General features: G+C 58.7%; 8 protein-coding genes across 8 annotated transcripts; 3 read left to right on the top strand and 5 right to left on the bottom strand.

The window, feature by feature from the left end:
* Positions 1-178: 178 nt before the first annotated feature.
* On the top strand, positions 179-700 carry BXZ73DRAFT_53573 (uncharacterized protein; the record flags this gene model as incomplete). The annotated part of the gene is made up of 1 exon (XM_048021023.1): positions 179-700. A coding segment is annotated over one exon (522 nt), but the record flags the coding sequence as incomplete, so codon positions are not given.
* A 2,028-nt stretch (positions 701-2,728) lies between these two features.
* BXZ73DRAFT_105699 (uncharacterized protein) lies at positions 2,729-4,434 on the top strand (the record flags this gene model as incomplete). The annotated part of the gene is made up of 7 exons (XM_048016351.1): positions 2,729-3,078; positions 3,139-3,769; positions 3,816-3,857; positions 3,911-3,967; positions 4,023-4,106; positions 4,181-4,203; positions 4,260-4,434. The coding sequence occupies 7 exons, from the start codon at positions 2,729-2,731 to the stop codon at positions 4,432-4,434; spliced, it is 1,362 nt and encodes a 453-aa protein (XP_047873397.1).
* A 1,107-nt stretch (positions 4,435-5,541) lies between these two features.
* On the bottom strand, positions 5,542-6,589 carry BXZ73DRAFT_80970 (uncharacterized protein; the record flags this gene model as incomplete). The annotated part of the gene is made up of 3 exons (XM_048023398.1): positions 5,542-5,866; positions 5,978-6,206; positions 6,271-6,589. The coding sequence occupies 3 exons, from the start codon at positions 6,587-6,589 to the stop codon at positions 5,542-5,544; spliced, it is 873 nt and encodes a 290-aa protein (XP_047873396.1).
* Positions 6,590-8,841: 2,252 nt separating this feature from the next.
* BXZ73DRAFT_105697 (uncharacterized protein) lies at positions 8,842-9,605 on the bottom strand (the record flags this gene model as incomplete). The annotated part of the gene is made up of 3 exons (XM_048016350.1): positions 8,842-8,912; positions 8,966-9,215; positions 9,558-9,605. The coding sequence occupies 3 exons, from the start codon at positions 9,603-9,605 to the stop codon at positions 8,842-8,844; spliced, it is 369 nt and encodes a 122-aa protein (XP_047873395.1).
* Positions 9,606-10,810: 1,205 nt separating this feature from the next.
* Positions 10,811-11,493, bottom strand: BXZ73DRAFT_80968 (ClpP/crotonase-like domain-containing protein; the record flags this gene model as incomplete). Its single annotated transcript, XM_048023396.1, has 5 exons — positions 10,811-10,932; positions 10,994-11,132; positions 11,208-11,223; positions 11,306-11,413; positions 11,435-11,493. 5 exons carry the CDS (start codon positions 11,491-11,493, stop codon positions 10,811-10,813), a joined length of 444 nt encoding a protein of 147 aa, XP_047873394.1.
* Positions 11,494-13,089: 1,596 nt separating this feature from the next.
* On the top strand, positions 13,090-15,176 carry BXZ73DRAFT_80967 (P-loop containing nucleoside triphosphate hydrolase protein; the record flags this gene model as incomplete). The annotated part of the gene is made up of 7 exons (XM_048023395.1): positions 13,090-13,428; positions 13,481-13,561; positions 13,616-14,251; positions 14,300-14,594; positions 14,636-14,657; positions 14,719-15,060; positions 15,095-15,176. The coding sequence occupies 7 exons, from the start codon at positions 13,090-13,092 to the stop codon at positions 15,174-15,176; spliced, it is 1,797 nt and encodes a 598-aa protein (XP_047873393.1).
* A 1,843-nt stretch (positions 15,177-17,019) lies between these two features.
* Positions 17,020-19,827, bottom strand: BXZ73DRAFT_53621 (uncharacterized protein; the record flags this gene model as incomplete). The annotated part of the gene is made up of 3 exons (XM_048021032.1): positions 17,020-17,707; positions 17,767-19,190; positions 19,249-19,827. 3 exons carry the CDS (start codon positions 19,825-19,827, stop codon positions 17,020-17,022), a joined length of 2,691 nt encoding a protein of 896 aa, XP_047873392.1.
* Positions 19,828-23,068: 3,241 nt separating this feature from the next.
* Positions 23,069-24,260, bottom strand: BXZ73DRAFT_80965 (uncharacterized protein; the record flags this gene model as incomplete). Its single annotated transcript, XM_048023394.1, has 3 exons — positions 23,069-23,560; positions 23,593-23,873; positions 23,969-24,260. Coding segments are annotated over 3 exons (1,065 nt in total), but the record flags the coding sequence as incomplete, so codon positions are not given.
* Positions 24,261-24,313: the final 53 nt, after the last annotated feature.

Raw genomic sequence — 24,313 nt, 5'->3', positions numbered from 1 at the left:
CCATCCCCTCTGACAGAGTTCTCGACAGCTCATCGAAACGCTGTGTCGCGAATACCCGCCCATAGAGGAGGAGACACTACCTTCGACTGATCTTTACCGCGGAAGATCCACCCCTTACCACAAATACGAAACACCATCCTCCATACCCCGCGTGCTCGAACCCAGCTCGCCTGATCCCAAGGGCCCTCCCCTCCTTTTGTACGGATGGACCTTTACCGACGATTGGGTTCTTGACTGGGCACGGAAGCTCAAACACACGATCAACCTCAAGGCTACACTTTTCAGATCCCCTGGTAGTCAGTCGGCGGAGGTTTTCCACTGTGCCGACCTAAAAGCAGGCGATGCCATAGACGAAAGGTTGCGCAAGCATGTGGTCCTTGTTACGCGTCAGAAGTTTCTGAAAGATCTCATCAAGGAGCTGGGGGCGGAGATCGGCTTCGAGTCGCTACTTTGCAGCATGGAATACGATTCCATGTACGTGCTCTGGACGAACTACAACTTTGCAGAGCGGCAGTGGATTCTCGAGCGCCGTTGCCATGAAAATATGAAGCTTGAATGGAGCACATTCATGGAATCCATGAACGAAATTATGGCCGAACCAGGTCAAACCACGAAGCAGCCCATGTGGTGGTACTCTTCCCTCAACTTTCAGGCATGTGCCCATGCCCATCCCTATATTCACATACATCCATCAGGCTGACGAGCATTGCAGGGGATATAGTAGCCACGTACATCATTTCCGCCGACAGCGACAGCTAGCCACTTCAATGATCGACGCTTCTGTCCCAATGATAATCCCTCTGTCGGAGATTACAATTCTTAGCCCCTTCCTATCGACGTCGTTGTAGTTGTGTAAGGTGTACAGATATATATATGTATGGCGGTGAGAACACTTGGGCGTTGACGTCGATGGCAGAGTGTCGAGCACTGGCCGGAGGCTGGATAGAGGGGACTTCCTCTGCCACGTTCTCCTTCGTCGCCCGCCCCGTGTTCTGCCTAAATTTTGCCGCCTCATTTGCGCGTAGGTCGCTGCGACCACTCACCATCCTAAGCCCGTCGGAGACAGTCGGGGGCTCATTCGAGCGTACCGGGGGATTTCTCCGCTTCCTCGCGTGTCTAGTACTGCGCATGGTGCACTTCCTGAGTCTGCTGTTTCGTTTGTACATAGCAAGAGGCGTAGCGGATGCTATACATCCGGAGCCGTGAGTGCACCCACTTCTGCTTGTACATATGTATAAAGCGTTGTCCATGACCGCCGCGTGCAGCCATCTATGTACAGGGGCACGGTGAACGACCCCGCGCCATTCCCACCACTGTCCCAGACACACTCTCTGCCGGGCTCGTCCCGCTTACGGTCGCTTCCTTCGCCACGAGCGACACCACCTACCCGATCCTCGCCGGGGTCCCCGCCGTTGGCGAATCAAGAGCGGCAGTTCGAACTCGTACCACCATGCAGCGACTTCCTCATACCCTGTGCAGAAGTTTTGGTCCATCGAGGGCGGCGAAGACTCGGCGTAGTATTCTGGACAAGCTTTGTGACCGTAGCTGTGGACTCGGCCGCAGAACGATTTCGACGGAGTCGAGTCGGTGGTCGGCCTCGTCAGCGGCACCCTCCCATATCGGTGTACGTCCCTTTCTCCATCTTCGGCCTCCTTCCCTTGGAATGCATTCAACATCCTCTAAACGTACTACCCCACCTCTTGGGAATCGCTCTGAGCATTCCAGAGAGACTGGACGTTTGCAAACCCCCGAAGCCCTGCCGCCCTCCCTCCCACTGGCGCCCGTTGCTGACCGGTCTCGCCTCTTGCGACACAGTTTGACGCGCTCCTCGTCGACAATGTACCTCCACCCCCGCAAGTTCTCCGGCCACCGTCGACGTCTACATACCGGTGTGTGCGACATAAACGACATCGGTGTGTACCCGCTCGTCAGTTTTCGACAAGTCACTGATAATCGCTGGCATCGTTTTGCTCTTTCGTCTAGGTCTCACTCCGAATCGCCGAAACGTGGCATGCGTGAGGAGAGACACGGTGCCACTGTTTGTGTTGTAGGCGTTTGTGCGGTCATCAGTCATCCACGTATGTGTAGGAGCATCTGTCCTTTCATCACGGTCTCCCTTGCAAATCACATAACTCATTTGCATCTTCCTGTGCACATCACGCGTCAAGCGGTTAGATGCGGGTCAAATTTCCGTGCATTGTAAGTAATGGCAACATTCAATGCGGCTGCCGGCGTAAGTTCCTGCACTCAACGTTCCCTTGCACGTCGCATAGTCGGACCGATCTTCCCTTCTTCAGCGCGTTCAGGGACTTATCTCTCTTCGGGCGTTCTCAAATCGGACTCGCTCCTCCTATACCTCGTGGTTAGTTCCTTCCAATACTACGGCGACATCACACTCATCGGCGTGTCTCTTGTGGCAGATTTCCAGTGCGTAGGTATCTCGAACAGGCGGGCGATTAAGACGAGCAAAGGCACCCTGTCCCCCGTCACCTCTGGATCCTACCACTTACCCTCTTCTACACTCGTCGCTCTACCCCTGGTCCGCCACGTGGAAGATATACGACAAGAACATACCTGCGCGCGCGCGCTAGTTGCGCGTTACGTACTGAACACCCACAGTTCGAGTTCGCCCAAGCTTCGACATTCAACTGCTTCCCACTACGTCTTCGTCGCCAGTGCGACTCGCGGCTACAAACCACTCGTTCGTTCCCTGTTGACGGTCCACCCCATGGTCTTTCCGACAAAGCTGGCGCGATGGCGTTCTCCTTCTCCGCCTACGACGCTTTGGGACATCTACGACAGACAGATGTACAACGACGACCTGGGATACCCCATCTGGAATCCTTGCCTCTCAGACGACCGGCCATCACTCTCTTTGGGCTCAGTGGTATACAAAGACTACGCCACGGTGGAGCTCTTTAGCACCGTACATTGTGCCGACGAACAGCCACACGCGCCACCCGACCATACACCATACCACTACCAAAGATGCCTCGATCTCTTGAAGATGGAAAACCGGACGTTCATCCTCGGCCCGTCGTTTTCATCTCAAGGTCAGGACGTAGAGCTACTTGGAGGGTGAGTTCCTTTCTCTTGCCAGTCCACCCCCGAAGTGAACCTGAGTCAACGGAACAACAGCGAGGACAACCTCTACTCGATCAAGTTTCGCAGTAGTTCCGACCAGGGTTCTCTCTTGATGCTGCAACCCCCAGCAATGAACAAATCGATCGTGTCGCAGGGAACCCTCAAACCGCTCATGCGCGAGCATTTCGACAGCTGGCTGGAGCTCGCCAACACGCGGCTTCAGCTGGGTCTCAAAGACGAGGATCTACACTACGTCGCCTTCCTCACCAACACGTTTACGTGGGCCATTGGCTCTGTCCATGGTGAGCAGTACGCTGCGAGAGACGGCCTCATCATTGGAGACTTTGACCGGTACGAGTGGTCGAAGATGATCGTTCGAATCGGAGACCACGATCTCGAGGGGCCTAATTTCAGATGGGGCGGCTCCCATACCGTTCTGCCTGATAAGGACGTCGCCAGGATGGCCGAAGGCGAGAAGTCGCCGGCGATACCTGGGCACCCCCTCTTCATGTCTTTCTTCAAGATGAAGAGACGATTATTCCGGAGAGTCCCATACAATATTAAGGCAGGGGCAGGCCCTCACACTATCTCAAGAGGTGGGGACGACGACGATGAGGACAACGGGAGTTGTTCGTTCGCGCAACTTTCGGAGGACTCGGAGGACTCGGACTCAATGCGTAGCAAGGTTCGTACCTCATCTCGCGCTCTGCCTGCGTACTAACTTGTGGCAGACTTTTGACCCCGTAGGGCCCGTGCTCGACTATATTCTTGAGGTGGGTGGCTATCACACTTTGTGCTTGCTGATTACTAAGACAAGCTCACATAGAATTCGGAGGCGGAAGTCGCCATCGCGTCCAGCGCCGCGGTGCCGATGCTTTTCCGGGTACGTGCGGCGGTTAGAACTGTGCTCCATCGTGACCTGATGAGAAGGGCCACAGGGCATTGGCATACCCGACGACATTCGCGCTGCGCTGCAGGAGTTGAAGCCACCTATCGTCGTCGATGAACAGGGCACTGGTTTGGTGTCTGTTGATCACGATACCCTTCAGAACGGAAAGCCCCAGCTTAGGGCGGATATAACAGAACATGAGTGCAGCGGATCCGTCCCTCGACATCCGAGTATGTGCAATTCCTTTAGTTCGGTGGCCCAGTTCCGACCTTAAACGTTCTCACAGGGCCGACGTCACGTATTCTCTCAGATCCGAGACGGTCGAGGACAAGGAGCTCTTCACGTCGTGCGCGTTCACCTTTTCAACCTGCAGGAGATGGTACAAGGACACGGCTCAATCGCACCGCTGTTTTCGACTACACCCGGTCATGTGTGGACAAGGCGCCCCCCGGTGTGTCTAATGGCCTTCGCCCATCGCCGCTTCTGGCCGCATGAGCATTTTGCGTCGGGTAGTCGTGTGGCTGCCAGCACACCTAGGAGTTTGTAGGTGCCGTTCGATCAGTCGTTGATAGATTACCTCCTCCAACACGAGCGGCCTCTAGTGGTCTTCTTTAAACCTTCTCGTGGGCGGTTCCACATTGAGCTTCAGGGAGCAGAAGTTCTCTGATTCGCCAAGAACGACGTCCCCTGACCTGCGGTTTTTGCCTGGGAGATGTGTCCGATAAATGTGTCCTGCACGCGAGAACGAGTTCTTAAGCCACGATTCGGAGATAGGAATACGTGTCCACTGTCCGGCACGTAATTTGAGGGGCAGGATGCCGGTCAGGGAGACGAGGGCGGGCGATGAGGGTGGATGGTCAAGTGTTGTTCGTCTCATCGCACGCACGCAGCGACGACGGCGAAACCAACCAGATAGTATACGTGAGGCGAAGTAATCGTCGTTCAATAGTATGTCTGGTCGTTCATAGTGCGGTAGTGGTGCTACTTAATGAGATTCTCTTGATGAACCCCTGGCAATGCGAGCACACGAAAGCACACCGAGGTATGAGATTGGGTTCCCTGCCACGGGGCGGTCCTTGCATCATAATGTCGTGAACGTTGTACGTGGTGGACAGGCAAGTACAACGAGCAAAGAGGATAAGACATCACGACTCAAGGGGGCGCACGGCGAAACGAAAGCAAAACAACGACAAAAACTCGCGGTGGACAGCACGCCGTACGACGCGACGGATGAACAGGAATGCAGCAGGCATGGACGTGAAAGCGCAGTGATGAGGGGGCGGGGGAGCGGATGGGGAGGGTGCGGTTAGATGCGTATGCGAGTGGGTGCAGGGTTCAGGTATGCAGGTGCGGTGCCAGGCTAAGAAATGAATGGAAGGATGCTGAGAAAAGAACGTCACTTGTGCAATTAAGGTCCGCATATCCAGAAGGTCCGAGTCTACGATGCGCTCGAATCACCAAACCTACAACAGACTCTCGGGGGTGTGCGCGGGCGTAAAACCTCGCGGGGGCGGGGGCGTAAGGCGTCGTGAATCATGAAGCGAACGTGAGCGGGGCTTGTGAGCCTCCTAGTAACTGTGGGGCGTGCTGGGGAAGGTGAGCTCCTCGAGCACGCCGTCCAGGCTCGCGTAGTTGCGGTCCGGGATCCATGGCGACTGCACGAGATCGACGCCGGGCATGCGGACCGAGTCCATGAAGGACACGAAGATGGGCGTGCGCGTCGGGAGCGCCGCGCGCGGGTCCTCGAGGGGCGCGACCGGGCGCATGCGCGTGCCGGTCTGGAAAGAGGCCGGCACGGCGGGGCTCTTGAGCGCGGCGAGCGCGGTGGGCGCGCGCGCAGGCGGGGAGAGCGGCGAGCCGACTATGCCGAGCGCGAGCAAGCCATACATGAGGCTGGGGGAGGACGGGAGGTCAGCGCTCGAGCAGCGGGCAGTGATGTGGGAGACCGGTGCAGATCCGGAATCGCGGATCACGGGGGGCGGGAGGAGAGGGAGGCGCACTCACCTGGTCTTCTTGCCCGCCCAGGAGTCGTAGGAGGCCATGCCCAGGTCGGCGGCGCCCTGCCTGACGGCAGCGGACGGGAGGACGGGGACCTCTTCGGGCTCGGTCGTCACGTCGACGGACATGGGAGCGCGCGGGGCACGGCGGGCGCGGCGACTCGCGAACGAGCCGGAACCGACCTCCTTGGCCGGAGGAGTGGGCAGGGTGCGGCTGTGGCGGGTGCGCGGCGTGGCTGGAGAGGGCGTAGGGGGTGAGCATCGCGTGCGCGGGGGAGGGCAAACTCGGGGGATACGCACCAAGAATGTCGGTGGCGAGGACCTCGGGGGTGGTGTCGGCCTCGAGGAGGCGGGTGTAGGATGCATCGTAGCCGTGCTCAGACATGAGCCAGGCGTGGAACTGGGAGAGGGTCTTGGGGTTGAGGCCAGAGTGCTTGAGGGGCATGTCGATCCCGATCGGGAGGGGGGAACGGCTGAGGCTGGCGACCTCCTCGGCGATCGTCATCGCGAGCTCGGTGATGGCGGCCTTCTCTGGGAGGGCAGTGGGGCAGCGAACGGACAAGGACGGGCGAGCAGAGGCTTCCATAACGGAGGGGCGGGGGGCGAGCCTGGCGGTCATGACGGGTGCGTGGGGAGTCGGGGTGTGTGCGATGCTGAGGACTTGCGTTGCGTAAGTGACTGTAAGCTCCTGGGAGAAAAGGCAAAGAGAAGAACAAGGAGGAGCGTTACAATCGACCTGCGATGTGCGAAGAAAAAAGGTTGGCCACGAAGTGAAAGTGGGAGGGAACCAGCGGACGGGGAGCGCGCCCTGGCCCTTTGAGGGCGGCGAGCGCGTTTCCCACATTCCCGTCGCGTGGTGCATTGCTCGCCCTCACGCTCCTCGCCGGCAAGCCAACAGGCAACAGGCAACAGCGTGATCGAGCGAGCGGTCTCGATGATCCCACCAACGATCACTCGAATCCTCATCGACATCATTTGTCACTCAGTCCTCCCGCCCCCCGCCAGCCGTCCAGCCGCTCACCGCGACAGCTACCTGTCGACCGACAGTAGATGGCGAACGAGCCTTCTGAGGCTGCGCGAGAACGCATCGACCGATGTTGAAGCGATCCGCAGGTGGCGAGCTCGAGACGCGACGACCGGGGCGGACAAGCAGTGCGGTGTGGCCAAGGCGCGCCCCGCCGACCCGCAACCAGTTGTGCCGGAATGTCGCGACAAACTCGGTGGGCCAATCAGCTCGTGTGCCGACCAAGGCCCACAGCGGTCCATAACGCTCTCGCTCTCGACAAGTTCCAGGAGGCGCCATGTAACTCCATCGCCAAACACTGCCTCCGCGCGTGGGTGCCTGAAGGTCATCTATTATTGAAGGCCGGAACTCCACTGCCAGGTCTCTATCACAGTGTTATCCTGTCTGTCGTACTTTGTGTACCCATAGTGATGGTATACAGTGGGCTAGTAAGAGTACACAGCGACGTGAGCGTTGTGGACGATGGAGATAGTCCCGGTGCCTATCCGCAAACCCGGCCCTTGCTGCCGCAGCCCATTGGCCGTCCACCCAGCATAAAACATCAGCCGCCTCCTCCTCTGTGGAAGCTGGCAGCGTGTTCGGGGCGCTCGCCAAGTTCCAACGACGGGCTCCTGGGCTCCTGATCATCAGCCGCCTGCAAGCGCGATCCATGCGCGAGTGCGTCCACGCCGCGAAGCCGCCTCGCGTTCCCGTACACACTAAGCTGGCCGGCAAGCATGGCAGCATTCTGTCTTCGGCAGCAAGCAAGCAATCATGTGCGCCGATAAAGTGGCGACACTCCTCGATGGCGCGGCGGAAAGGCGTTCGATTCGAGGCCCCGCAATGCTGCGATGACACACCGGGGCGACCATCTTTCTAGTGCCACATTAAAGCCGAGAGAAAGGCAAGTAAGGTTTTCTCTCGCCCATAGAAACCCATAGAAATGCTTTTTCTGACCGCACGTGGATTTTAAACCTTATAAACGGCTCCCAGAAAAGCTCCCAGAAAGATGGTCGCCCCGGCGTGTGAGTGAAGTTCGCTGTGCGCACCCACGGTCGACGGATGGCTTCTGTCTACAACGACGCTTCGGGATTCCGGACGAGAAGATCTGTCTCACGCGGGGCGGTACAGGGCGTCGCAGTCACACACAGTGCTCCGTTGCCGCGGTCGATTGGCCCGCTGTTGGAGTCGTGGTTGGCTGAAAGCCTCCGCGCACGTTCGGTGGCTTGATGCAATCACGGACACGACCCTTGTGCGAACCCAACGCACACCAGAGGGGCCTGCCGATCCTTCGCGCGCCCACGAAGTTGCACAGCCTAGGTGAGCCGCGTTCATACTCAGCGATCGCAAAGCAAGCAATGGAAGCCCAACTCACCGCCATGTTTCCTTGTTCGCGTCACGAAGCATCTTCCCGTCTCAACTGCCAGTGTCGCTCAGGGGGTGACCAAATGAAAGACAGCGGCATATCTCCGTCGACATGACGTTGGGATCTGCGCAGCATCTTGATGTGGGGTAGCTGCTGCCAGTGGCTGGGCCAGAATCACGGGTCGCGCCTACTGTTGGCTTACCCCACTTGTACCGATGCTCCTCGTAGATAGCCGTTCCAAGGATTGCGGCTCGAAGATCCCTCGCACGACGCGATGATGCCACATCAGTCAGGCTGTCCTACGGCAAACATACTCGACGCCATCATAAAGGAATTCGAAGGCCTCACCGGTATTACATCGTGACGGGCGTGTGACCGAGATACAACTTGTATTATCAGGAGTCTCAGTGCCGCTACCCGCACACAAAGGCACGGCATTTGACAAGACGCCGTCCTGGTACTGTGATACATCCGATATTCGATAGTCTGTCTCCCAAGCACCTTAGTGCGCCGCGCCGCGCAGGAAGACGAGCGCGTCGAACAGCGTGCTCCACCAACCCTCGTCGTGGCGGTCTGCAGGGTGGCCCTTGCTCCTGACGACGCCCGCGGCCTCGCCCGTGGGGTACACGGCCCGTGGTGTGCCATCCCGGCGTTGAGCGCGGCGCGGATGCCGTCGACTTGCGCGCGGTCGAAGCCGTCGTCGACGAGGATCGCGAAGGGGCGGGACAAGGTCGTCGACTCGCGGGGTGCGAAAGCGGGCTGGGAGAGCTTCGCGGAGCAGTATCCGGCGTTGGCCGGCGCAGGTTCGGAGGAGATGGGCCCGTCAACGTTCTGGACCACCTGCTCGGCGAGCTCGAGGCTGACGTTGTTGAGTTGCTACGTGTTGTCGGGTCGTCACAGTAGGAGAGCTCGAAGAAGGCAGCTGACCGCGAACCCGCACACATCGCGGACACTGTCCTAGTAATGCGCGAGCTAGAGCTCAGCGTGGTCCATACAAAGGCGGATTAAAACGTCGACGCGCCGCGCTCCTCCGGGAATCCTGGACGATGCTGAAGCTTGAAGTGTACGAACGATGACGTGACCCGCGACGAGTCGGCTACTAAACGGGCGGATGCGCATGCTTGGCCGCCCTATCTGTGTAGGGCAAGCGAGATAGCCCGACGCGGTATGTTTTAAACATCCGCCGTAAGAGGAGGTGACCAGCGCACCACGAGATACACCGGCAGTTTTCCCGCTGAACGCGGAGCGGGCGATGAGGGAGGACATGATGGCGGTGAGGAAGAGAGAGGGTAATCCCGGCTCGTAGTCACTGCAGCGCTCTAGAATCACGCGCTCGTGATTGGCCTTCGCGCACCCTGCCCGTTTCTCCGTCTACTTATTGTCCCAGCTTGCAGTAATATCCCCCATAGGCCAAAAAACAACAATGTAAAGGAGCCCCCATTGTTGGTCCTCTCTCCACGGCCCTGAGTCTCATGTACCGACTCGCTTCATGAAATTAAATTTGTGACTGGCAGTCTGCATCAGGAAAAAATGACCTGTCTCGGGAGTGCTCCCGAGGCTCGAGAGCAGTTCGAGCACGGCGAGACAAGTCCCCTTCTCTCGAGGCACGCGAGCTTGGCAGGGCGCCTCGCGGGCGCTCGGGAGACACAGCCGCCTTCTCGCCGAGCACTCCGGAGCAGCCTCGAGTTTCGTCTCGAGAGTGCTCGAGAGGCATCTTGGGCATGGGACGCACTCCCGATATTGCTCATATCCTGGGTCTGTTTCTCTCCGCTGCCAGATATGCATCGAAAGAAAATATATTGATCAAGTATATGTAATAATACAGTCCAGCTCTCTATATCTACAATACATGTGTCAACCCACCGTGTCTGCCAACCGACAATGGCGAGGTCATCGAGGCGGACCACGCGGTCCACACCAAGCACCCACTCACCCAGTGGGCGCGCCACGGCGAGTGCATCAAGCTCTGCAGACGAGAGCGGAGAGGCGCGAGACGGTCAATGGTGCTTGGCAATCGGAGTGCCGAGGGAGGGGGCCTTGCTACCACTGCGCTCGAGGGGGAGGAGAATGCGGTCCTGCTGGCGAACTGGGGGCAGAGCCGAGCGTGGAGAGTTATCAGTGGGCACCGTGTGTGCGCAGCAGAAGAGGAAATACTCACAATAAAATGGACAGTATAATGCGCAGGGCAAACCACAAGCACCAGCATCGAAAGACGGGGCTCCAGAAGAGCCAGGTGGAGAGGTGGAGTGACGGAGAGCTTGACGGTCTCGCAACACACATGAAAACTGTCAGGTCTGGGCCTACTGCTTATAAAAGCCTTGACGTACCATCATCCCTATCCAAACATTCCCCACCCAGTGGGCTTCGAGAGCAGTGGTACACCGCGCGCGTACGACTGTAAAGCTATTGCCAAATAGTAGATACAATGAGATCCGGCAGACGGCGCACAGATGGGAAAGGACACACCGTATTCAACGCCTCCTGCGCGGCGAAGATGAGAGACCCAGGAGGCGCGTGAGCCGCTGTGTCCTGCCCGCGCCGGGGACGATCCCGAGCCTGACCTCGGGCGGCCCGATCTTCGTCACGGCGTGTCCTGGGGCGTGGACGGATGAGCGACTGTCCGCAAGCGAAGCCTCGGGAGCACGGGCGTTCACCTGCGATGCGCAAGTCGCACGCGAGCCCGAGCTCGAGGCCGCCGCCGAGCGCGGGGCCGTCGATGGTGGCGAGGGTGGGCATGGGCAGGCCTTCAAGCGTGCCGAGGGCGCGGCGGAGGTCGAGCAGGAACTGGTCGACCTACGCCTTGGACATCGACGCGCGTTCGACGAGGTCCGCGCCGACGCAGAACGCGCCGGGAGTCGACGAACGGACGACGAGGACGCGGGTGCTGGGCGCGCGCGAGGGGCACGGGGAAGGGGAAGACGCAGTTGAAAGCGATGTCTGGAGCCCACACCGGCAGGTGCACGCACCTCTTGTCAGACTGGACCAGTGATCCAAGCACTCCGGGACTCCTACGTGCGCCGCCCTCGAGGGCCGCAGGCGTGAGCGGAGAAGGGTAGTCAGACGATGCGTGTGAACTAAGATGTCAGAAGGCTCACTCACTCACAATCACAGAATGCGGGAGAGTGAGCAAACCGGGCGAGAGATGCACGCACATGGAGTCGACGAAGGAGCAAGATATGGAGACCACTGGAGACCATGGCGCGCTGGCAGAGCGCAACAGGTCCGCGCGCAGGGCGACTGGTCAGTGCGTGGGAAGTAGCTACCATTTTAACACGAGAGTATCGCGCATGATAGTCCCTGAAGGCCTGACTAGTGCGCTGTCTCGACTTTGTTTTTTTGTTTCCCTGCCTCCTCTTTTCGGGTCCTCCTACACCTCCATTTCCGCCTCGTTGAACCCCTTCCAACTGTGCGCTCACATAGACTACCGAGAAGTTCGACGGAACGGCTACCCAAGCCTCGTCGTGCAAAACACCAGGTGCGCCGTCTCGAACTTGCTTCCCTACATCCTCTTTCGCGGCCCCTCACCATTCATTCCTTCCTAGTCGAACACCTCCTGCGCGCCCATGGAGACCTCTCGCGCGAAGCCCTCTCTTAGGCCGTCGGGCCGCGCCGGAACTCAAACAAGAGGCGAACAAGAGTCTGGAGCGCGGCCGCATTCGCACATCGGAGCTCGAGGCGGAGCGCGTCCGCGTTGTCCTCCACCCCGCACGCGTGGAGAACTGTGGCAAGCATGTGCACGAACCCGACCCTTACCCCTCTCCCCGTCCTCGGGAGCCTCGCGCAGCCGGTGGAGGTGCGTTCGGACCGTCAGCACCCGGCGACCACCTGAGGTTCGGCACACGCATTCAGCAATGGGTGGTGGAGAGGAGACTCGGACCGAAGGGCAAGGACACAAGGTAACGTGCATACCTTGCGTTCTTATACTTGTGTAGACCGCGAGGCTCCTTTCACCCACGCCACCCCGGCACATCGAGCACAGGCTGTGGGCATAGATGCCCTAGAATGTGACTTCAACCACCGCGTCGCACGCGCCAGACCATCCACGACGCTTCGGCCTAGCCCTCACGCGGACAGGGCCAGCTTCGCTCCTCCCTCTCACCGTCCGCACGCGGCACAGGTGAGGAAGACCTGGGCGGCGCGGAGCTCTGTGGGGGAGTTTCGAGCAACACAGCGGTCCGCCGGTGCTCCTCGCGCGCGGCGGCAAGCTCCCACTGGTGTGCCTTCGCGCTACGCAAGTTACGCCGAATGTATGTACAATGTACCGAGTTCTTCTGTTAATGTTATATAAGTGGTGCAGCCAATGACTGCATGTTCTACACAAAATTTTTACTGAATTCCTGAGGTATCCCGTCCGCTGAGGGCGTCTCGACTGTCCTCTCGTGGCGTCACTCAGACACGCGAGAGCTCGGTAGGAGCCGGCCGTGACTCTCAAGGTGTAGTGAGCAGCCGCTGCAACTCTGGAGTGCTCGCGAGCTCACCGCGGTGCTCGCCGCTGCTCGGGCGACCTCGATATCATCAGTCATTACGCTCGAGAGCTCGAGCGCTCTCCCGGCCATCACTGGCAACAAGCGTGCGATCTAGTCTCGTTCCCACGACCCTCTGTATCCAGAGGGTCTGGTGCATTTCGTCTCGCTTAGGGGGGTCCGTGACGCGGGTCACCGATTGATGGATTAGTCATGGCTTAGTCATCCCGGTCTGTAACGTAGGACCCGCTGGGCAGCGGTGAATTCCAGTGCTCTCGATATTCACCATGGGCGACAATCGGTCCGCGAAGATAGACGCTGTCGAGAAGCGACACGAAGAGTCTTATGAGCTTCTCAGGCAAGCACGGGCGGCTGCCAAGAAGAAGTCAAAATACAACAGTGCCGACACGCGCAAAAAGATGTACGAGGAGTGCAAGCGCCGGACAGGCTTCGAGCCGAAGAAGGAGCAACTGGACATTGCAGAGTCCATGCTGCTCGGCCTCGACTCAACCGTGATGGCAGGCACTGGATGGGGCAAGACTCTCCCATTCGCCCTCCCACTGTTTGTGCGGCAGCGGAAGATTGTCATCGTGATCTCACCACTGAATGTGCTGGAGGCTGATCAGGTAAGTCATCGGCTACGTGTCAATGCTGGCTTGCTCATGTGGTGCGTGCTAGGCGAAGAAGTTCTCGAGCTGGGGACTGAGGGCGGTTGCTTTAAATAGCGAGTCAAAAGAAGGCATGACGGCCATGCTCGAGGTGTGTGGCAGATGATGATCAGCGCCGGACACGTAACAATTACATCATACATAGGAGGTCAAAAAGAACAAATTCGACATTATTGTCGTTGGCCCAAAGCTCTGTTTGGATCCCGAGGGGGCGTTCAGGCCACTACTCAGCGACCCGAGCTTCTCGAAGAGAATTCTCGCCGTGATCGTGGACGAGGCTCACTGCATCGCGCAGTGGGGTGACAGCTTTCGCCCCGAGTACAGTCAGCTGGAAGCGCTGCGAGGATTCATGGGAATAGACGTACCGGTTCACGCGACCTCGGCCACACTGACCCCCACCTCCCTCGAAAAGACACGAAGAGCCCTCCATATCCGCGAGGACCGGTCATTCCACCTGAACCTTGGCAACGACCGGCCAAACATCGCCTGGGAGGTACGGAAGATGAACGCAGCAAAGAGCGACCTTGAGTCTCTCGACTTCGTGCTCGGGTCAGAGCCCCTTGATGAGGTCGAGCGATTCCGGAGGTCCATCATCTTCTTTGACGACGTCATGTTGTCGCTGCAGGCTGTTCAGCGGCTCCGAGATAAGGTCCCCAAGCACTTGAAATCCCGCATCTGCGCGTACAACTCACAGCGGGGACCAGTCTCGAAGCGGCTTGTCTTCAAGCTCTTTCAGCGAGGGGATATCGACATCTTGATTGCCACCGAAGCTGCGGGAATGGTGAGCAGATGTGTATTGCCATGTGGCATGTTACTGATGTGTTCGAAGGGCTTTGATGCGGCGGATATCTGGCTCGTGATCCAGTTTATGGTCCCGTCATCGCTCGAGGTGTGGCTGCAACGAGCTGGGCGAGCGGGTCGTGGTAAGGATATTTGTGCGCGAGCTATATTGCTAGTCCAGCCGACTGTTTTCCAAGAGAAGGGTAAGATGACACGTCAGCCAGGGGATACTGTGAAGTACATGAAGGAGATCGGAGAAGACTTACGGGACTGGATCACAGCGCCCGAGAGCGAGTGCCGTCGCACGGTCGCGGATCGTGTCTTCAATAACCCTCCCCGAGAAGGTGAGTGTTATGCAACTTTAATATGGGTGGTAAACTTACAGATGGTGCTATCAGTGGCGACCGGTTTGTGCTGCGACCACTGCGAATTGCGGGCGGCGCGTGCGGACGCTGAACAACGACAAAGGGACCTGTCAGTACGAACCTCGGAGAACGAAATACCCGTGGACACTGGCGACGTGTCCCACTCAGCCGACACCACCGATGCACAGGCCATAGCAGTCGAGAGCGCAGGTGAAGTGGCTGCTGAGTTGCGGGACTGGCGTTCAGTCGTGCCCGTTACACGGTCTCCCGAGGATGTCAAGGAAGCCGTGTCTCTCCTGCGCAATTGGCGTACGAGAACATGGCTTTCTGAGCATTCGCTTGCCCGCTTCGGCGAAGCTGGCATCTTCCCTGACGCGATTCTCCAGTCCCTTGCCGCAAGGACGACGTACCTTTCAGTGGACGACCTCGCCTCTCTCGGTTGGAGGTATGCCTCTCGTCACGGTGCCGCTGTTCTCCAGCTCCTCCATGACTTGGATAGACGTCGGGCAGACGATGTTCTTGAAGCTGAAGCGAGGAGGGAGGCAGAGAAGAGGAGGATAGCGGAGGAGAAGGCCGAGGGGGAGAGGAGGAAGGCTGAGGAAAAGGCTGAAAAGGAGGCTGAAAAGGCGCGACTGAAGGCGATCAAGCAGGCCGAGACGGAACTCAAGAAGGCGGAAAAGAAAGCGGAAAAGGCAGCAGAGGCGGCGCGCAAGAAAGCGGAGAAGATGGAGGCGGGGACAGGAGGCAAGTTGGGGAAGAGATCGCGAGGCGCCGACGGCGATAAGGAGAACGATGCGGGGTCAGCGTCTATCTCGCCGTCGAAGCGTGCGCGCGTCGGCGACCTCGCCTCGTCTTCCTCCCTCCCATCTCCTCCTCCGGCCTCTCCTCCTCGTCCTCGCCCGAAACCGAAGCCTAGAGCAAGAAAGAAGACGAACACAGGTCCAACGACCTCCTCTTCCTCCTCTTCTTCCACTACCGTGCCTACACAAGTCTCGCTACCCTCAGCCATCCCATTGCCACTTCCTCACAACCCCGCTCCCCTTTCCCCTCACTCACTACCTCAAACATCCGCCCCTACTCCCAGAGATGCGCCACATACAAGCCTAGGACAGTTTGGGATGAGTCTAGGGCAGTTTGGGATGAGCTTGGGGCACTATGGAATGCGTCGATGAGCATTCTGGTAAGTTTTCACCTGTCTATGCTATTCACCTGTCTACCAGTCCACTTCCCACTCCCCTGAGCGAAAATATGAGAACAGAAGCTCACCATGACTTTATTTTCCAGGTTTTGAGTATGACACGCCCCCCGCCCGCGCGCGCGGCATTTGCGCCCCCCGCCCGTGGCATTCGCGCGCGCGCCCGCGGCATTTGCGTCGGCGGTGCGCCACGCGTTCGCGCCCTCCTCCGACGCCTTCACCTCCGACGCTCGCTGTGCCCCCGCCGGCGTGCGCAGACGGCGTCGACTGTGGCCCGCAACACCGCCCCACACCCACGGCATTCGCGCCCCCGCCCGCGGCATTTGCGTCGGCGGTGCGCCACGCGTTCGCGCCCTCCTCCAACGCCATCACCTCTGACGCTCGCTGTGCTCCCACCGGCGTGTGCGGCGAGCGTCGATTGTGACGCCCCACGCGCACCTCGCGGAGCTTGCGCGAGACTGCTTCGCGCGTGGGACGTCGCACCGCCGCCTCGCCCACCACGAGCTCAGCGGCACCCCCGCGTCCCCCGGAACTGGGCAATGCTCGCCGTGCCCCAGCCGGCGTGCGAAGACGACGCCGACCGTGTCCCGCTACACCTCCTACCCATCGCCCCCTACGCGCGGCATTCGCGCTGGCAGTGCACCCCGCGGTCGCGCCCTCCATCTCCACCTCCACCTCGTCACCCACCTCGCCATCACCCGCGGCCTATGCGCACCTCGCGGAGCTCGCGCGAGCTGCTTCGCGCTTCACCCGCTGTCGTACGCGTACCCGCTTCACCCTCCGCCCGCTGTGGACCCCACCGCCCCTACACTCGTTGTAACCCGTTGGCGTGTGCAGACACGCCCCGCGCGGAGAGCGTCAAGGCGCTGAAGCACATCGTCACGCAGTACACCCAGCCGGGCTAGCAAGTTAACGTGGCGCACCGCACGCCGGACACCTGGCCAACTTGGACGAGGCCGCGGCCTCCGGAGCATGGGTGACCAGCCCGGCCGATGAAGCTGCCCAAGGACATGTACGACGGGTACACAGGCCTCGCAAACTTCGACGGAGTCTGGCCATGCGTTGTGTGCGTGCGCCTCTCCCCCAAGTCCGCCGCCGAGTTTGACTGGGTGCGGGTGGGCACGGTACAGCACGAGAGCTCGAGGAAGGTTTCCGAGAGGTACGTCCTCCGCCATGGCTTCCTTACCCTACGATAGTCATCATGAATCCCTAGTCCATATCCATACTATCCACGTCCTCCGTCGCTGCTGCGTCCGTAGTCTCAACTGCCTTGTCCGCATCCTCCGTCACTGCCGCGTCCGCGTCCACGTCTGCGTCCGCATCCGCATCCTCCGTTGTCGCCACTGCCACCGCTGCTGCCGCCGTGTCCGCAGTCTCCGCCATCATGTCTGCAGTCTCCACCCCATCTGTGTTGTCCATCTCCTCGTCGGAATCCTGTATATCGTCTGCGTAGATCTCTTCGATAGACCGCTCGAGGCTCCGATGAACCCACCATGTCTTGATCGTAGACTCAGTTCCCATTTTGTCGGCCCCACGTGTGACTATGTCTGCCGCAGGATCGTCCTTGCTCTTTCGCTCGGCCTGGTACTTGTGCATGTTTGACCTCAGGTACATATCAAGTACCTTCTTCACATCGGCATCTTTTGAGGGAGTTCCATGTCGTGTTCCTCTCCCGAGAATGGTTGAGAACTGATCTCGGACACTGTCACGGACGGCACGGAGGAGAGGGATTGCGGGGGACACCTTCTGGATGTAGTCAAAGTTTGCACCGGGTCCAAACGACCGCCATGTAACCTTGATGTCCCGTATGTTTTGCTCTTGGCCTAGGTCTACAGGAAGGAAGCCATCTCGCTTTCCCGTCCGATTGATCAGCCAACAGTGTCGGATCATATAGTTCCTGTGTGACCAGTGGTGAGTACGTTTTGACACCTGACAGATATCTGATGACAGACACACTTCCAGGGCTCCGGCCACTCGCAATGAATCTTCTGCAGAAGCTCCAAGATCTCTGCCGCATACTTGTTGTTCCCACCCCCAGAAAAGCGAAAAAGGAGAGTTGGAAGGAGGTCTTGCATCCGTCCCACATCACCGCACCGGATGGCTTCTCGGAGGTCAAAGTAGGGGAGAATGTCGATGCTAAACATCATCATCTGCTCCTTGACGAGATCACGTTGATTATCAGGCTGGTTTCGGGCGAGAATGAGTGCAGTGTATGAGGTGTGCTGGGATAGGATGGTGTCGAGATTATCAAGGATTTGGTGGGGTGACTTCGACTTCAGTTCGTCCAGACTGTCAACCTGACCAACTGTGCACCACAGAGCTAGGAAGTTGGCTTCACCGATATGCCACAGAGCTTCATCGAGATGATGCCAGAAGACCCCCTTTGTTTCCTGCTTGATTAGACCCTTTCGACCGAGGATGTCGAAAGCCTTGCGGAGCCCGATACCTGCTGATGTCCCAAGGTACTGCTTGTGCAGTGAGTTTCCTGTTGCCATGAGAGCGTGAAACCATCCGAACTGGGTTTCAACCCAGTCGAGACGCTCAAAGGAGTTCACGTCATCATGCCGATGGCGTTGAACACCTCGAGTGCGATCTACAGAGAGTTGATCACCAACCCAAGGAATCTTGCGGTTGCGACCCATGTTGCGTCTGTGTTCTTCAGTGAAGACACCAAGCTGTGAAGCGAACTCCTTCTCAAATAGTTGTTTGGTACCATTGTAGCTGGACTCGTCCACTTCCACTGTCTCGAGAAAGTGTTGTTCAATGGCATTTTCATGGCCACAAGCGAGGAGATCGACAGGAGGGGGGTTCATGGTGTTGATGAGGAGGGGATTGGAACGGTGAGGGTAGTCGACGAAGGCAGGAGACTCGAGAAGGAAGCGTAGGATGCGTGATTTGGCCTGTGCGTCGAGGCGCGAAGCAGCCTCAGCAGATATGTCTAAAGCAACCTCGGTCATGTTAAATGGGGTTTTGTAACCCTCTGCTCGCTTCGTCTGGATAAGGCTGTGAAGGTCTGGGGGGAGATGGTCGAATGCTGACTTGGGAAGTACCCAGATAGTGGCTGCGGTGGCGTTGATGAAGTGGTTCTTGTTGGCGAGACGTTGAGAGAAGACGCGCAATGGAATGTTAAGGTTATCGTGGGAGGCGAAGTAAGGCTTGTCGCTGATTGCAGCCATTCGTTCCGCTTTTGCTGCATTTGCTATCTTCATAAACGCGTTGGCGGTCCACTTGTGGCTCATCGTGATACCAAGAGCATGGAGCGCATCAAAAGCCCGAGCGCTGAGGCCGCAGAGCTTCAGATAGACAGACCACCAACGATTGACACGTGAGACATGACTCGAGCGGGAGTATGACATCATGACAATGTTCATGAGCACGACCTGATGAGATGCATGAGAACAGGACCGAGATGGCGCCAACTGATAGTGAAATCGTCACCTGGAATGGATCCTTTACCTTGTTCTCTCGTTGCTGCCTAGGCGTGGATGCGAGGCTCTCGAGGAGACGCCATAGATGTGGAGCACCGTCGCGGGATTTCACATGCTCTCCAATGTCACGGAGGTTGATGTCTGTGAGGTTCTTCTTGGAGAGACCATCAGGGGGTGGGGAGAGGATGGATGAGAGGGAAGTGATTTCCTGACTAAGCAAGGAGGTGGTGGAATCAACGGCAAAAGCCTGGAGAGCGGGTTGATGACCAGCCGCTCTAGTAGGAGGAGACCACCAACGAGACAGGACCGTCGCAAAGGTTGGACTGTTCATGAACTCGCTTCGCTCATAAACCACAGTTGAGTTACTCGTGCAGCCATTATGACCCCAGAAAATGAGATCAAGAAAGAGCTCAAGGTTAAGCCCTTCCTTCTTCATAGCCGCGAAGACGTTGCAGACCTTCATCTCGACATGGGCGTCAGAAGCCGGGAGTGTGTTACGCAGGGACTCGGCCCGGTGGAAAGCAGAGGCAGGGGTGCGGAATGGATATGCGTGGGAGGACGAAGGCGTACTGGGGGACTGCGGAACCATAATCTCTGCTTCAGGGTGAAGCTCACCACCATGCTCCCACCAGAGGTCGAAGTCGGGGTCTTCGACCGCGCGGTAATCTGTGTCTTCGACGTGGGAGACAGGGGGCTGGAAGTCCTCAGAGTCCGAATCCAGCTCTCCAGGGGGGATGTCAGTGTGTTCCTCATCCGCATCTCCTCCGAAGGCGGCCCAGTCTTCTTTCTCCATGGATGCGTGGGCAGAGATTGAGCGAGACATGCAGAATGGCCGGAGAGATTGCGCAGGACACGCGCGCTCGAGCACAGATAGACGCGCAGAGCTCTCGCTCTGGCGCTGCGTCACAGCTGGTCACCCTCATACCGGATCCGGACGTCGGGGAAAATCGGAGTGACGCCAAAAGTCACGGACCGACATCCCGAGCCCGAAGTGCACCAGACGTTCTACAAGCACTCCCAACGCGCGCCTGCCCCGTCCCCGTGAGAAATTTCAACTTTTGCATGGTTCTCATTCAGTCCCGATTCAGTATTCCCTCCATCCTCCATCACGATCCCATTCCCAATTTGGTATACCTCCCACTCCTATTATATAATCACTGCGTAGGGGCAGGCGCGCGTTGGGAGTGCTTGTAGAGCGTCTGGAGCCGAGACTAGCGTGCGATCCCGAGTTCGGGCCGGGGCTCTCGCGCGGTGCGCTTTTTCCTGATGTACGGTCATCCTTGTTCAGACTCCCCACACTCTTCTCGGTGACATCTGCCTCCATGCGCGGATTTCCGCGCGCGTAACCACTGGGATCTCTGGCCGCTCTTCAATGCGCAGATGTCCGCGCGAGTAACAGTTTTGTTGCATGGGCGGACACTGTCTGCGCGTCGAAGGACAGCCGTTGTACGCGCGGATGCCCGCGCGTTGAAGGTCGGTCCTTGCACGTGCGGATTGGCCAGTCCTTGTGCACGCGGATGTCCGCACATGCAACCTTCAGGATCTCTCAATATCCTCCAATATATGCATATATTGGTATTGGTCCATGTACTAATACATGAATACTATACGACCTTGTCGGGGAGAGCACAGATTGTCACGCGTGAGGCGGCGTTCGAACGGGGGGTTTAACACCCAACTGTGTGCAAAATACCGTGCCAAACGGAGGAAGAGCGGGCAAGATGCGAAGGCAGGACCGGACGACGCAGGAGGATGGGAGGAGACAAGTCCGACGTACATAGATTCTGGCACCTACGACGCAATTCTCCGCCGATCTTTACGGCCAAGGGCGCGTTCGAAAGCGTTCCACGACGCGCGTCGAATGATGCCGGCCGCGTCTTCTAAGGTGGCCAGGTGGGCAAGATCGAGCTCCAGGAAAAGGGGAAGGGAGCGCCAGCCGCGGCCGCTCTTGCACAGCGCACAGCGGGCAAATGAGGGCGGCGGGCGAGACAGTGGTGGGCGCGATCAAAAGGAGTCAATAATGGCCATCAACGCCCCAACTTGCAGCGCGATCGGAGCGGAAGTGGTGCGACGGCGCATCGAGTTCATGGCTTGAGGCGGTAGGGAGATGGAAGCGGCTGCCACGGGTGAACGGATGCGCGTCTTGGCGGCGGCAAGGACGCGCTCAATGCGAGATGACGAGAGGAGAAGACCTGCCAGATTGCGTGCGGAACAGTTCGTCTGAGTCGAGGAGGGTGCAGATGGTGTGAAGAGGGGGTGATGTGGCGGCTGTCGCGAACGAAGGGCTGGGCGTACCGGCGCGCGTGAAGGTGCGTCAGAAAGGCCCTGACGATGGCAAGAGAACGAACCCTGCCACGTCGCAAACGGGTTCCGAACCGTTGGGGGACGGGAGCAGCAAGTCGCGATGTACTGAGCGCTCTTCTGTCGCAGAAAAAGATGCGCAGCGGGACGACAGCGTGGCGAATGGTGGGACGGGGTTGTTCATTGGGAGAGGGGGAAATGTACGCACAAAACAAGCCTATACGACCCTCAAACGGGGAGGAACTCGTGGAGGGATGGATTGGTGATCGGTAGAGGGTGACATCTATGTCGAGGGCAGCAGTGATCGCAACGTAGGTCGACGATATCAGCACGCCCCACGACGCGGAGGGACACGTTTGAAAGCCACTGATGACACGCACAGAACGATGCCGGCCGCGCAAGAATCGGCCACAGCGTCGCGGACCAATGGGGTGGGAGATGTCGGGATGGGGAGGAGGGGGACTGCGTCTTCGAGCGCGACATCCCTGGGCGTCAAGCGGCGTAAATCGTTCGTGTGTGGCACTATACAACGGGGGGAACGAGTGTGTTCGAGCGCAACAAGAACGAAGAGCGTACCATAAAAACCAGGGGATATACGTCAAGGTCTTCCATCCCCTAGCCTCCCTGGGCGACTCTTCGGGTGCTCGGACCGCTGGATGGCAAATTCGGTGCGTATCGACCTGTGAGGGGCATCAATAGAAAGGTGGAAGCAAGACGGATCGAACGATACTAAGATCATGGCTAACGGACGGTGGGAAGGGGATGGATGACATGACGAGTGGGTGGGCATGCTTACCTCTGACTGCCCAACTGGATTATGCTCGGGCATCCGCGCGCATTCCCACGTCGTCTCGGCGGCACCTTGCTCCATGCGCGGACGTCCGCGCGCACAGCGTGAAGGCTCTCCTATAGTCTCTCAAAACGCGCGGACACCCGCACATCTAGCATATATGGGCATACCGGTTCGGACTACACACACTCCCTTCTCGGAGACATCTGCCTCCATGCGCGAATGTCCGCGCGTCTTACGCTGAGCCGTACATAGGCACTGAGTGTGCGGACATCCGCGCGTTGAATACTTACTCAGCTTACATCATAAGTCGTTGGGTGTACGGGTGTCCGCGCATTGAACACATAACTGTATATTGTTGGATGCGCGGACATCCGCATATTGAATGCCACTCAGCCGTGAGTCGCTAGGTGCGCGGGTGTCCGCGCGTTGAACAGTCTGCCGGGCTTCATTGTACATGTACAAACATAGTATATGATTTTGTCCTTCTGTTCGCGGACACCCGCGCACTTTGCCAAAAGCCTCTGAGGTTTCTATCCCGAGCCTGTCTTTAACATGGTGTAGTTAGCCGAAACACCCCTTCTATGATTGACAAAACGCGCACTTGGCTTTTCCAATCTGACCCAGCGATTATTGAAAGCAGGGAAACTTCGATGCACTCAAAGCGTGTTGCTTCGTTGACTTCGTCGAATAGAGGGTGTGATTATACGAGCATACCATACTACAAGCACCGTGCCAGCTACACCGATGGTGGTGCCGATGAGGACGACCCAACCCGTCGGATCGCTCCAAACACCATCTCGTCCATGCCGTCGCTCTCCGTCCCAATCTTGCCAGCGCCGATGAACACATGGTCGGGGATCTTCGCGAGCCGGTCGACCTCGGCGCGCATGTACTCGACCATCGTCTCCATCAGCTCCGGGTAGGCGACGTACTTGTACGCGTCCGCGGGTGCAAAGTCGTGCACGCCCGAACCGTCGTCGCGCGCCTCTTCCTCCGCGAGCCCCGCCTTCTCCACCCGGTCGAACTTTTCCATCTCGCCACCCGCGAGGTTGACCGTCCGGCGGAAGTACGGCTGCTCGGACCCGTCCTCGGGGTAGACGATCCCGCGCGCGCCACGCGCGCCCAGCATATTGCGCCAGACGGCGGCGGCGAGCTCGGGGTCGGAGCGGACGAGGCCAAGGTCGAAGGACATGCCCATGCCTGCCCACTGCTCTTTGAAGATCTTCATCTGCCGGGTGACGAGGCCCTCTGGTGCGCGACCACGGGCGAAGGGGAGATCTTGTCGGCGTTGGCGACAGTGTAGAAGTCGGTGCGCGATGTGTATGGGAAGCCGAGATTGGCGGGGGTGAGCCTGCCAGGCTCGAAGGGCTGGAGGACGGCGCGGATGCGGTCCTCGATGTCGAGGAAGAAGTGGTCGATGAGTGCCTGGACGTAGTGGGTGCCATGCGGAGGTGGGAGGGCGCGGAGGCGAACGGTGAGCAGCCAGACGTGAAGGTTCGTGATCGTGAACCAGGACTGGAATGTCGGTGGGAAGCTCATCTCTGTGCGGACGTGTGAGCGGATGGGCGCGTAAGGTAGGTGGCAGCGAGGCGCATACAGCGACCCTGGGGAAGCGCGAGAGAGGAGAGGGGCTTACCATCTTTCCAAAATGCCTGCTCGTCGTCTGCGCGCGGAATGCAGAGGTCGCGGTACATGATGAACGCTCTCCTGCCCGCGTACTGTTTTGCGCTGCCGTAGCCCATGAGGCCGAGGACGCGGAAAAAGACCTCCTGCGCGCCGGGGTTGTTGCGAATATAACGGGTGAGCCAGGTTTCTGGCGGTGACGCAACCTCCGGGGTGCTACGCCTTTCTGTGCGTTTGTCTGCCGATGAAGGGGCTCTGATGACGGCGGTGGTGGCTGGGTAGCCAAAGCGCGAGTTCGAGCAAAACTTGCGGGTGTTCGTGGAGTCCGCACAGCACGAGAAAGGGCTGTACGGGGAAG

Source organism: Epithele typhae, assembly GCF_022376455.1.
Source record: "Epithele typhae strain CBS 203.58 chromosome Unknown BXZ73scaffold_70, whole genome shotgun sequence".
NCBI classification, from domain to species: Eukaryota; Fungi; Basidiomycota; class Agaricomycetes; order Polyporales; family Epitheliaceae; genus Epithele; species Epithele typhae.
Note: the sequence above shows the minus strand (reverse complement) of the source record. Positions and strands in the feature narration are given on the sequence as shown.